Genomic DNA, 14,197 nt, shown 5'->3' with positions numbered 1-14,197 from the left:
AAAAAATAAACAAAAAAAAATTTTTTTTCAAAAAATTAGGGCGCACAAAAAAAAAAAAAAAAAAAAAAAAAAACTCTGACTGCTCTTCCTAGTTTGCAATAATTGATTTCAGAGGTTCAGAGGGAGAACAGTCTGGACTCCAGCCAACAGAGTTTTAAATAAAATACTTGATGTCTGACATTTCTGATGATTGGTAAATTAACGACTGTTATTTTTGCAATTTACTTCAAAAGTAGTTCAGTTGAATCACTGCATTTTCTGCACATGCTCTGTTGAACCAGTGAAGTTTGAACGATAGCATACTGGATATTGATGTGTACAGGGCAAAGGCCTGCAGGCTGGTGAGCTCCTTGCCCCTCGTCTCCTCCACGCTGTCTCGGAAGATGTGCTCCCAGGCGTACAGCTTCAGCAGCTTGATGCCACGGAGAAGCTCGTTTGTCTTTTTCAGACGCTCGCTGGAGTATTCCTGAAAGTGCGAAAACCGAAATTGAAGTCTGACGCGTCAAGGACACAAATCAGACATGAAAGTCGACACGAGAGCGGCCGCTGGAGTTCTCAAGCAGTGGGGATAGTTGAGGTGAGATTGACTTTTGTTGTTGAATTGTTTAAGTCCAACATGTTTTAAGGACTTCTGCTGCTTCAAAAAGCAGCAGAATGTCTCTTAGCATTCAGTAACATGTTTTCTCTTTACTAAACAAAAACATTTCTGGAAAGCATTTCAATCCACTCCAGCTGGTTTTGACTGCTTTAAATACAATAATCTCACATTTAAGATCTTTCGATCTAGAGGACAGCATAAGCCATCTCTGCCTGCTTTATAGGAATAAAACAAGACATAAACACTCACCAGGGTATTCTTTTGTGTTTGCGATAGCTTCGTGGCTACAAAGTATTGAACAGGAGCTAACACGGCGATGACGGTGGCTCCAATCAAGGCACTGATTCCCAAGAGGTAGTAGAGGAGGATCACCCCCAGAATGATCTGAAAGGCATTGAACACGTAAATTAAATACCATAGGAGCGAGGAGAGCTGTGCTTTCAGTGAGAATGTGTGCACTTTCACAATGCCCCAGTGGCAATCCTTTTCATCTGCCGCACATATAGAGTTTGGTGGCCGAGACAATGAAGAACGAAGCAGCAGAGAGCACAGAGAGACGATGTGCGAGCTTTTTATCCCGTACAGAAAGCTGCAAGATACAGAGAAACAGATCCTCACAGATTTTATTTAGTGGTCTGGTGTGTTCCACGTTCTGATGTGCGTTAAATGTAACCTCGAGATTTAACATTGTCATTATTTATGAAACAAAACGTTTTTAAGAGCACATTTGATGCTCCAAATGGATTCAAGACAAACAGCCAGATGGTACAACTTCTAGGATCTGACCTTTTGAGGTGGTTTAGCGCTAAACCAGAGTTTGGGTGATGGAGACGCAAAGACCTGGTGCTCAATAGGCTCAGGCTGTAAGCAATGGACTGGGCTTGTTTTGCATCCAGAACCTGTGTACCCTGCAGACACTGAATTGACCAGGAACTCGTATTTGTTCCCATCCGTTCTAAGGTTAATATGTGAGACCATCTGTCAGACAATTAAAGCCTGAATGGATATGGGTCATGTAAGTAATGAGGCAGTAGTGTTGAAAGGAGAATGAGATCAAATTCCTCCACAACAACGATTTTGACCTCATCTTCAGTAAATAAATGATTGAGCCAAACAGTTTGTGTGCTTTTGCCCACTGGAATCAACGGTTTATATATTTTTATAAGCTGGTAAACACCAGGTTGGGTTTGTTGTATCCTGTTGTGTAAAATCTGATTGTTCAAAGAGGGAGCACTTTCTTTTAACCACGGCTGCATGTGGTGAAGGGACGTGCAGCCACTTACAGTAGATGATCTCGATATTTACCAGGAAAAATAAAAACAGTGCAGATTTTTTACATGGGAAGAAACACACAGAGAAAGACACGACTTTGAGATTCTTTAACGTTCCTCACATCACCGTCTTCCAAGTGACTTAAATGCAACACGCTACATGTTAACCTCTCTGCCGCTCTGCACCGTCCGGCGTTATTGGCACGGCAATAATTGTGCACCGACTTCAGAAAACCAGATGAAGACGGATGTGACACCTCCCCGTCGTCAACGGCGACAAGATGATGTATGCCACTGGGGTCAAGGTGGCTGATTCTCTTTTAGTCCCAGGTGAGACATTCATGCAGACCACCCACCCCCACGCAGTGTCTGTCAGCTTCTCACATTGTAGAAACCTGATTTAAAAGGGTTCACTCCACACACAGGACTGAGAGCAGCTTTCCAAAGTCGTCGGTGCTTTCAGACCAGAAAATACCAGCCAGGAGGGTCCCCGGTGTCCGAGATAAAAGCAAGGAGCTCCACCCGGAGATTTTTGAGATTATTTTGAAGGGAACAAGTCTAAGCCTCTTTCCAATCCAGACAGCAGAGCTTACATGTTTTTTTTGTGCGTGTTTTTCTATCCTACGCCAGCGCCATGGAAGATTCAGAATTTGATATGAAAAGAAACTTTTTGAAATATTATTTCTAGTACAGATGCATGTGATGTCTAAATAAGAAGGCCTTTTTTTTCGTTTATCCAAGGACACAATCTCAATCGGCTGTCAGTTCCATCTTCATGAGTCTCTTCTTTTTTCTGATCGTGCCCCTCCACTCAATTTCTCAGGTTTCCTCCCTCAGAGATGCTGATATTGATCTCAGCACAAATCGAAACGGATATCTCGATTCCTAAAATGTCCCCGGAAGGGAGAAGATGAGGCAGGGAGAGGACGGTTATGGCATTTCAGGTCAGAGAAACAAATGCGAGAAGCTCTAGATCCTCCTGCTGCAGACACTGAAGCTTCTCATAGCATGAAAAGCAATTGTGTGTTTGATGGTATTAGAAATGACAGATTTCAAATGATATTCTTGTCACTTTTTGTTTGTCACAGTTTGGTTGGAGAGAAATTAGCTTGTCAAACCTAAATGTCAAACATTTTATGTCTGTTGTCATAATACACGCTGCTCACGAAGATGCCGATTTGAAACTATGGAGCACCTGAATTTAAAAACAGTTTAGCTGATTCCTGTGTGTGAGAAAGCAGACCTCACAGCGCTGAGGCAAACTTCTGATGCTGTGGATGATGGGACCTGGACCAGTCAAACCAGTATCACTGGACAGAGAGACATTAACAATGGCTTCTCCGTTCTCTTTACTGGGACCAGATTCAGACTGAATCTGTTCATATGTGGTATTTTACATGTAATGTAAAACCAGTTGGATTTTGACTAGAGATTTTTTTTTCACATTAAATTGCCCCATTTGATTCTGTTTATTTCAACATTATGAATGCATATGAATGTAAGCCCAGTAAATCGTACATTCATGTTATCTATCCTCTTCTCTGTTTGATTTGTTATTATTTGAGAAGTCTTCCCTTCTTAGCGTTTTTACCAGTACAGAGTCATTTGTGAATCAATTTTGGACATGATATCATCTACAGTCACTTTTTAAGTATTAGATTTTTAAAGTTTGTTCTTTTATTAAATGTTAATCTTACATAAATCCTCAAAAAACTTTTCTTCATCCTTTGCCAGTGCAGTTTTTTTAAATCCATGGAAGTGGTCAAGAATTCATTTTCAAACATAATAAATGTGCTGATAACCAAAGCGAATGATTTGATGTTTTGTGACCTTTGAGAGTTGTTAGGTTTTGGACACCAGAGTATTTTAAATGAGTTGATAGTTGCAATAGCAAAGGCTCCAGGGTGCCAGGCAGAAATCACAGGGCTCAATAAAGGAGGTCAGGCTTTCAGCTACAATCATAAAGTCCGTTTCTGATTGTTCAGACAGAGACATCAGTGACCTGCTGGGGGCCGTCTTGTTTAGCTCCCACAGTGATCATCTTGTCGCTCCTAGAACAGAAGAGCGGGTACTGGTGGGTTAAGAACTTTCTGCTGTCCTATTAGACCTTCCTCTTTCCTGGAACGCCATCTCTGCTCTTTACGCTGTGCTGGGAGACAGAGCACGCTTTCTGGGAAACACACATATTGATATCGCTGCAGATGTACCTGTGTAACCTCTGCAGGGCCAGGATTTGATGCTGGCCAAATCCAAATGCAAAACTACTGACAACAATTTTTTTTTTAAAATATGAAAACAGTAAAATGGTTCCTGGCTCAGTTGGTTGTCTCCTTGTTGCCTGTTGCTAATTTGATGAGAATAAAATCAACAAGCACCTCTGCTGCTTAACCGACCCAGTCAATGTTTGACTTGAAGCTAAAATCAAATAAAAAAGTTCAGCCTGGTGGAAAATTAAATTGGATGGTCCAAATGTGCAAGCTTTGATTTTTTTTTTTCATATTTTATTTTATTTATTTTTTGCTAACAAATATTGTAAAGATTTTGTTTTATGCTTTTGTTTATCTCTTCAGCCTTTCAACATGATATTCTGCTCTGAATTGTTATTCTCATTTGGAAAACAAACATGTTTTTGCAAAACAGTTTCCTGCCAGAAAGACATAAAAGGATTAATTTGTCAAACAGATAAAAAATATTCTAAAAATTACTCACATGCGACGACACTTTGCTGCAGAACAGCACAGCTATGCAAAAGAACCAGCGTTTGTTTTGTGCTGGGATTAATGAGACCAAAATGGTGACAAGGCTTTTTTTTAATATGTTGATAGCAAAACATAAAAAAACGTTCAAGTGCAGAAAAAAAAAAAAAAATATATATATATATATATATATATTATAAATAGCTATTTAATAATGATAAGCAAAGTTTGACTGATGTGGACATAAACTGATCAAGTTTTCTTTTAAGAGTGTGTTCAGTGAAAATTATTTTGTTTAAAACTGTCACAATGTACAGTAAATACAAAGGATATCCTGATCCAATCCTAAGTATCATCTCAGCGACCTGGTCAAGCATATTGGGGCGGTCAGCATCAGAGACTCTGACTAAACTCAGCAGATTATAAAAGATGCACTGATAAAACTTTTATAAACCCAAACGAATTGACTTTTCCTTTTGAAGTCTGACCTGTAAGTCTTGACAACACACAATTAACTGCAGTCACACATATATATTTATTTTACAAGCAAAATTATTAATGGGTCTGATTAAAACAGAGCGTAAACATGCTAATCTTAGCCTATAGCCTCTAAACATGGATTTATTTAAATTCATTTATTTAAATTTAACTGTTGTGTACGTTCAGAAACACAACAAAGCACATTTCAGGTTGTGCATATTACAGCCCTCTAAATCATCTAAACCTTCCCACCAACTCAAATTTTCTCCAGATTATTAACAAATAGAACCCAGCAGGAATACTAATGTGCAATAATTTTATGTCATAAAAAGGCCTTTCATTTTATGTAGATGGAAAACGACTCAGCAGGTAAACATAACTCGATAATATCTCTTTTCTACACCTAGGAGAGGAGTAGGCAGTTCACAGAGGGAACTCTGAAGTGAGCAAGTATCATGTAATGATTCATTTCCAACCATTATTGAACCTCTAGGGTTGGCTGAAACAGCAGCTCCATTACAAGCTGGTTTTAATTCTCATTTTTCTTGTCTGCATTAATGTTTGGGTTCAATTAATCACACAAATAATTGATCTCACAATTTTTACACAGGAATAAAAGAAACCTTTTACTGGGGAAACTCAGAGCTTTCTAATAGACTGCACACAACAACAGAGAATCAATTAAACTCCGACTGCGGCAATAACATCCAGCACTGAAGACTAATGTTCTCATCCTCACACTTCTCACTATACATCACTTTATTTCCCACATAATAAAAATGCCTGTTGAGTGAGCTGTAAAAGATCAAACAAATCCAGATACTCATTTGTGGAATAGTAGGAGAAACAAGCTGCAAAAACACAAATATAGTAGCTTTATTACAAAGCTTAGTGAGGAAGAAAAGAAAACGAAGCATATAACCAAAATGCCTCACAGAAAGGAAATTATTAAGTTTTTGCTTCAAACCTTCTGCTGCCCGTTGTTGCTATGGAAGACACAGACGACGAGATGAACTGTAAAAGTACACAGACAAAAACATGTTTCCTACCTGCACTGGCATGGCCCACAGGTTAGGACAGAGGAAGAAGAACCACATGAGCTGGTTGGTATCTATGGCAACCAGGTTACAAATCTGAGCGACGTTGAGCTCTCCCATGGACATGTTGGACGTGCACAGGCGCATGATTTTGTTGTAGATTTTTGTCTGGGGAGAGATATGATATTCCAAGAAACATCATTTGTTTCACGTAGCTTTTTATGCCTAAACAGAATAAACCAAAGTGCCGTGTGTGACGGCAAAACGATTCAAGGGAAATGAAAGGAGGAAGGAAAAACAACACCTGCTTTTAAATCCTTTAATAAAGACAAAATTTGAAAATGTCCCCTGCATTTGTATTCACCTCTCTTTACTGCATCACGTTGCCTTCAAAATTCACCTGTTTATTAAATAGGACTCTTATTAAAGACTGCTGTTTAATCTCAGAGAATATTAGAGAACAAATAACGTCATGAAGACGAAGGAATACAGCAGAAAAGTTGAGGATAAAGCAGGGTTATGAAACAATATCTCAGGCTTTGAACGTCTCATGTCCGACCACCTGAGTTGACAGACTTGGCAACGAGAACATGACAGAGGCAGTCACAGCCCATTAAGAAGCTGTGGACAGGACCACTATTAGTTTTGCACTCCACAAATTTGTCCTTGATGTTTTAGTTGCAGGAACAAAGCCAAAGCTGAAAAGCAAGCCAAAAGAGGTCCAGTTTGTAGAGATCCAGGAGCAAACTTGTGGAAGAAAGAGCTCTGTTCAATGAGACCAAATCTGGATGTGAATCTGAGTTTAACAGTGATTTTAGGCATTATAAGACTAATTATTTGCTCGTTTTAAGACAGAATTGCATCCTAATGCGACTTCATGGCTAAAACTGAGTTTTCAACCAAGAGGATTGAAAAAGGTTAATGTATAAAAATCTCTGGTGGCCAAAGACTGGACTTTGGCCAGACATCTTCACCTGTATGGCTCCTCGCAGGTTGATTCCAGTTTCGATGGCGACGTAGTAGGAAGCCTGGAGGAAGGTCCTCTGCAGGAGGAGAGTGATGAAGAGCAGCACGGCCAACACGTACGCGTTCTCCAGGAATTCTTTGGATGAAATAAAATAGATGCCAAGAAGCTTCATCTGTAAGGACAGGAAGCAGAGGGAGAAATAAAAAAATACTGAAAGATCCTTTATTGTTATTCAAGCTGCAAACTCAAAGTCAGGAAGAAATCCTCGGTTTCAACAACGGTCGTCTCTTATGCGAGTACAAAACCTCAAAAAGAAGGCATTTTGTAAGGAAATAGCCCTCAAGGTTTAACCACATTTTCAGTGGAAATAGATCATCCTCAATCAATTGTTACTGATGACTGGTTAATATGAGCCTCAATGTCTGAAATGTCTTTCTTTTCTTCAGAGTTAAGTTATCATATCCTAAAGTGGAGCCACTTTTCAGCTGCTCTGTTAAACTGAGCTGCTACTCTGACTACTTTTCATGAACTCAAGAGCCCTTTTGTGATTCTATAATTAAGTTTGAAGCTCACATCTGCCTCCCTGCAACAAATGCTCAATGTTCCTTTGGTGCAGGAAAATGCCTGAATGGCTCTGAGTCTGCACTGTGAGGAATCTAAGAAGCTGAAAGAGCTTCAGCAGCAATAGGTCTCATAAATATTTGGACAGTTTGGCATTAATGGACGGGGGGGAAGGTGCTTCTGCGTTGTAGAAGGACTCTCACCGGTTGCTGGATGGTACGATTGTCTTTGCTGATGTGGTGAACGATGCCAGAGATGCAGAGCGGGCCGGCGAAGCCCAGCAGGTCCGCCATGATGCGGAACGTGATGCTGAGGATGAGAGGCCTGCCGAAAGCTTTCCTCAAAGCCAGCCAGATCCACTTTGGACCTTGAGGTGCAGTGCCCTGAGGCTTCTGAGAGGGAGGTAAACAAAAAAAAGCAACTGGAATCAAAGTGATCAGCTTGGTAAGTGAAGTTATTGAGGGATTATAACCAAATTCCACAATTAAGGTCCGACTGGACAAATACTCTGCCTTGTAATCCAGATTATTTAAGGTATTTGACCCTGGATGCATAATTTGGACCTTCTGAGTAGAAGAAAAACAAATCTATAAATTTAAATTTGTACACCAAATCTTTGTTTCCCTTTGTCTTACAGTTTTGTTTTTTTACATGGTAAAAAGAACAATTTAAATAAATTATTAAAAGTCCAACATTAATATAAACTCTTGGCAGTGATGAATGGATGTAAACTCCTTTGTCAAACTGTGTTTGCTGAATGGAGCTCATTTAGAGTGGGTGACATACAATTATATTGTCTTTAAAGGGTTTTTAAAAATATAAATTGAGCACATTAATCCTCATCTATTAGTAATATTATGTGTCAGCAGCTGGTAGTTTGCAGTAAAACTGGATCATTTCCTCCTCCTGCAGATCCTGCGTCTTCTCCAAGGAATTTAACTGGCAGCCCGACAAAAGGAAAATAAACTGTCTCAGATTTTTAAAGAGCAATAGCAGAGCAAAGGGAAATAAATGTGTGGGCGCAAAAGCACAATTAAAGTGAAGTGCCGCTCCATCAACTGCAGCAGAAACCCACAAAATGAGGGGAACTCAATGGCTCCAGTCGCTCTACATCAGAGGATGTCATGATTAATGGAAAGTTTCACTGAGGAGCCGAGACTCTCAGATGTGTACAGTGTGCACAAATGCTGTGGAAATAATAATATCAGCAACGCAGAACATCAGACAGCAAATAAATTCAAGGTTATTCTCACTTTAAATGCTTCAGTACATAAATAAGTCTGGTAATTAAAAATCTACTTGAGGCTGTAACTTATTCTGAACAAGTTGGTTCAGATAATTAGAACTGATCAGAGGAAAACATCTGGACCGTCACTTTAACAGGATGCTGAGTGTGTGTATGTGTGCATTTCTATAAACATGAGTGAGTCATGCTCAGATTTGTGAGAACAGACGTGACTGCTACCATGTCTCTCCATCTTCCCATTTGAGCTCCTAGTTTTCATGCGTAATACACATCGCCGCACGCATCACAGTTGCGCGCACACACACACAGATCTTCTGCTCCTACCCCAGGTTCAAACAGCTACGAAGGATTTTGTTTCCTTCTCACACTCTCTGAGCAAAACTAGCTTCCCATGAAGAGCAGCGCTTTCAGTCCTTCAGAGGTCGGGATGTCACCTCGTTCACAGATAAATGGGAACGACCCGGCGTCTTCAGACCCCCCTCTAAGTGCCCCGCTGCCACCGCCCTTCCCCGGCACTCCGCTGGGATCTTTCAGCCTCTCTCTCATCCTTCGCTCCTGCCGGAAGGAAGCGGAGTAGCGGTCACACCGGACGCGTACGCAGCAGTGACGACTCTCGGATGAACCAACAAACACTGGAAAACAACGACCCTGTGGAGGAGGCCCTTTACGTCTGACCCCTGACACGCGGTCCATCAGTAGGACAGAGGGAGTCCCAGAGCGGAGCAAATGAAGGAAAAAAGAAAGATTTTCAGCTGGGACAGGGATTGGAGCAAGAATGGCTCAGGGTGCGATCAATAAGGAGTTCAGAGAAACGAAAACTGTCTCTAAAACTGCTAAATTTTCCAACTAAACTAGTTACATTTTTATTATCATTTAATATTTTTATGGACGTTTTCTCTAACAACATTACATTAAATGTCATAACAGTCTAACAATTTACATACATAATTTTTATAGGAACATTTTCTTTTTTTTTTTAAGTGCCAAATAGAAACATTTGTAATATTATTTTATTTTTATCATGTAAGGGAGTGTTAAGCAAAACACACCTGCAACATGCTTGGATAATTTTTTCTCATTCAAAAGAATGTTGAGATTTTGTTTCCTTGATTTCCCCCCAAAAAACAAAATGGAGTTACTACACAACATAAACGAAACATGTTCAAGGTGTTTTAACGTATAAGTCAAGCTTAGCAACAAACACAATTAGTAGCCACGGCTGAAAATGCTAATTTATCTCCAAGCACGCCTCCTTAATTCTTTATTATTTTTTTGTAGTGTCTGTCTGAAGGAAAACAGTTCAGTTGTGTGGGTGTAAAACCAGTCAAAGCATCACTTTTAGTTCATCACTAAACTCCTACAAACCACTAATACAGTGTGAATCTGCAATGGCATAACACGGTAAATATAATAAAAGCCATAAATCCATCCAACACCTCAATCAGTGCCAAGAGACAAGCGCTGTGCAGCATGTAGCTACAACCAAAAAATTGTAATATCATCTAAAATAAACAGACGGGAATGAAAAGAAACATTGTGCAAACACAGATACAGGACGTGCCTGATTGCATTTTCCTGTTTACACTATTGGAAAGCTCACTGCAAGCCCAAATAAAGTTTAATAATCCCACAACAGACCGGGCTGAATCATCTCATGACCTGCTTTCATATGAGAACAGCTGAATAAAGTAGGACTGCAGGGTTCAGAGGTCACTCCATGCACACGTCAGACAGGCTGCATCAAAGATATTCTTCTGAGACATTAAAAACACAAAATTGACAGAGGGAAACTGAATAAATAGAAAAGTGAAGTCGGGGCATCCAGGAAAAAACTTGATACAGTCTGAAAAACAGAATTACTTTGATTTGGTTTAGAGTGGAAAATTTGATTTTGGTTCCCACTTAAGATAATTACATAAAAACAAAGCAGCTTTAATTTTGTTAGCTTAGATGTGCAACTGTATCCTAGAAGGTTTGCAGTGAAGGGACAATCTAGCGTTTTCTAAAGACTCTTGGCTGCACCGGATTTTAGGGGCATTAGAGAAAAGGAGTTTAAAGACAAAGGCACGTAATATTTTTTTCAAGTTTTTATTAGTAAAGCATTTTTAAAACCATGTATCATCTTCTTTGAATACACTATTCAAAACTATGCAATTATTATGTGTTAATAATCGCGTAAAATCTTGTATTATTGAACTAAAACAGTTCACTGTTATTCAGGAATTTCAATCATTTCAGTTTAGTCATAACTGAACTGAAAAACTACATGCTACAGAAATATGTTTTACCTCATTTTCTCAAGTAGATCCAAATTTGATGCATTCTGCGCCCATGTGCATATTATCTTTTACAGCTCACCTTCTGCTCTTCAAATTCCTGGCGGAGCTTGATGTAGTTGGTGAGCGCCCGCATGGCGATGGGGAGTTTGCCAATGACCTTCAGGTCAATGGGCCGCCTGTGAGCCGACGTGATGAACGTGTTCATCCACCAGTAGGTAGCTTTAGACAGCAAGTTGACAAACGGCTGCAGGAAACGAACGCCCAGGTCCTGGAGGTCTTCCGGGGGCTTCACTTCTCTCGGATTGGCGAAACACATGTAGCGCTGCGGCAGAAAGGAGAGAGCTGATTACTGCTCAAATCAGGCCCGAGACATGGCAACAAAGACAGACCAAAATAATTTGGAAAAACCTCTGATCAGAGAGAAATCAAAACTTGCAGCAGCTTTTGTTTGGAGAGCTAAAATGCAAAAGATGGGTTATTAAAACACACTGTTATTAGTGGGCTTAATCACAGCTGCTGCAAGATAAATCACATTCATTGCACATAGATAACAAGTTGTCTTATATGGCAACTTGGAAAAGCTGAACCATTGACATGAACCTCAGACGAAGCTTTTAAATGAAATAAAAACTGACAGAGTTAAATACTCGGGAAGATTTGACATGATAAGGCTTTCACACTTACTGTGTGAAGGACAGAATAATGTGCTATTTATAGCCACATGTATCCATATGAATAAATATTAAGGGAAATATTATTAGTTGTATTTAAAATTAGCTCATGGCACCACAGAAATTCTGTATGATTAAAATTAATGTACAACACAGTTTACATTTTTATTTTCCCCATGAAGGAATAAAGTCACAAATGAATCACTGACCAAGGGAATCACATAATCATATAAGTAATATTTAATTTGGATAACAGTTGCAGGTCGTATGAAGGCCATATCACTTAAATCCTCATAACAGAGCAGATAACAAACAGAGCTTTGACAGGCTGAGCGTGATGGAGTTTCACCCCGAGGAAACCTGCACAGTAACAGATGTTTGCTCAGATCTGGGGTTAACACAGATAAACAGGCCAAAGTATCCACAGGAAGAAGACACACAAATGTACACTGTGCTGGCATTTTCCTTTTTCTGCTCAGAAAGGGTCAGGCGGCTAGCTGTAAATGTCAGAAAATGAATAATCTTAACGTGAAGGCATGACTTTGATGTAAAAATCAATAAAATGCAAACAAAAGTCACGATTAGGATGCCACTTGAAATGAGTTGAGCTTAAAGGTCTGTTAAACTGTAGGAGACAGATGTCCGCTGTAGCTCTTGTTGTGGTTAATAAACCTGATAGGCTATTTGCTTTTTTCCACGATTCTTTTTGCATTGTTTTTTTAATGTAATTGAAAATCATGGATATTTTGTTTTGATATTTATCCTGTAATCAGTTGAAATGCCAATGTTGATGTCTAATTCATCTCCTTTTTTGATAATATTATCACTGTGGACATGTCAGAAGTAGACTTGGAATACATTTAACCTGCAAAAGTCTGTATTTCTGTATATGTGAGTGTGCCGCTACCTAGAAAATAAGTGTGTGTGTTGCTTTCACATCACAGCGGTAATATCCAACCAAACATCCTCACCAAAGTCACATTCATCCGTATCAATAAATCTGTATTAATAGCTCATTAAAACCCAAGCAGCAGTCCTCCGTTTCCATCTCAATGCATATTGCATCACAAATCAAAAATGATCTCTGCTTAAAAGATGACACACACACACACACGCAGGCTCACCCTCCCCAGGATGACGTTGATCTCCACGGCCAGTAGAAGTCCATAAAGCAGCACCAGAAGTCCAGTGATGCAGTAGCGGAGCTGCCGGGGGCCGATGCCGTGCTCGGTGTACTTTGCGAACTTGATGGTCTTCATGATGAAAGCCAGCACCCAGTAGATCAGCAGGGCTGCGGAAAAGTCGCAAAGATCAGAGAGACGCAGCAAATCACAAAGCAAGCAGAGAAGATAAAGAAACTGACTGCAGGGCAGTATTTAAATTAAAAGCCGTAATGTTGACAGGTCGATGAATCAAAGTGTCAAAACTTGAAGGAGTTTATAATCTGCATTTTTTACCCAATATATTTCCTATATACATCAGCCAGATCTATAATGATAAGCACAGAAAGCATGAAAAGGTATTTATCACACCATTTATGTCACTTAAAAATCACAAACAACAGTGTATTTTATTCAGATTGTTCCATCCTTGTGTGCAATTTAATCTCAGTATAAATCCAGCTGCTCTGCGAAGGCACCAGAGGTTTGTCGAGAACATCAGCGAACACGCAGAATCATAAACACCAAAGGACGCAGCAGACAGGTCAGACATACTGCTGGGGAAAGTTTAACCCCTTAACATGATGAACTGGCTGCCTATTTATTTAAGGATCAATTTAAGTTTGGTTTGTTTTTAAGAGTTTTGGTGGCTTATTTAACTTTGTTTAATTTAAGTTTGACATTAGTTGTTATTGCCTGTTATTCAGATTTTGTTGCGCTATTAGGATTTAACTCTGTCCTGTAGTTTACCTGCTTTTACCTTGCTTTATAAATAAACACAGTATGGTGTAGCTTAGAGGTCTTTCTAACATGTCAGACCTGGCAGGGGGAACATTCCTCAGAGAAGCAGCAAAGAGGCCTGATGGAGCTCCAGAGAAGCTGCAGAAATTTACAACTCAGGAGAATGTCATAGCAGGAAAACGATTAGTGGCACACTCCTCAAATCTTGTTGTTATGGAAAATTAGAAAGAAGAAAGCCGTAAGAAATTCAGCTTACAGTACAGTTAACCAAACACCACGAAGAAGACACAGCAAAAACACAAACTTCTGCGTTAACATCTACAAAGCACTACATTTGTCTAAAATAAAGTACATTAAAGGTGATAGTTTTAACATGATGAAATGTGTAAATGCATAAAGGGGCATAAATACATTTGCAAAGCACTTTAAATATTTTCTTTTTCACAGTATGCAAGAGAACTTATTTAATTCCCAACCCTAATTTTGTTTC

The 14,197-nt window shown here is 39.5% G+C and overlaps 1 protein-coding gene across 4 annotated transcripts in view; it reads right to left on the bottom strand.

Moving 5' to 3' along the window:
• The window catches only part of abcc8 (ATP-binding cassette, sub-family C (CFTR/MRP), member 8), a 65,494-nt gene that overhangs the window by 37,642 nt on the left and 13,655 nt on the right, over nucleotides 1-14,197 (bottom strand). For all 4 annotated transcript variants that reach the window (XM_015034077.1, XM_015034076.1, XM_015034079.1 and 1 more), the window contains exons 5-11: nucleotides 12,931-13,097; nucleotides 11,215-11,457; nucleotides 7,814-8,002; nucleotides 7,057-7,221; nucleotides 6,095-6,250; nucleotides 848-982; nucleotides 304-466 (exon numbers count right to left, since the gene is read on the bottom strand). In XM_015034077.1, coding sequence (XP_014889563.1) covers nucleotides 304-466; nucleotides 848-982; nucleotides 6,095-6,250; nucleotides 7,057-7,221; nucleotides 7,814-8,002; nucleotides 11,215-11,457; nucleotides 12,931-13,097 — 1,218 coding nt within the window. The remainder of the gene's footprint in view (nucleotides 1-303; nucleotides 467-847; nucleotides 983-6,094; nucleotides 6,251-7,056; nucleotides 7,222-7,813; nucleotides 8,003-11,214; nucleotides 11,458-12,930; nucleotides 13,098-14,197) is intronic.

This window comes from Poecilia latipinna, unplaced genomic scaffold (assembly GCF_001443285.1).
Source record: "Poecilia latipinna isolate Pla-1442-1.1 unplaced genomic scaffold, P_latipinna-1.0 Scaffold287, whole genome shotgun sequence".
Lineage (NCBI taxonomy): Eukaryota > Metazoa > Chordata > Actinopteri > Cyprinodontiformes > Poeciliidae > Poecilia > Poecilia latipinna.
The sequence above is the reverse complement of the archived record's forward strand: the minus strand, read 5'-3'. Positions and strand labels throughout refer to the sequence as shown.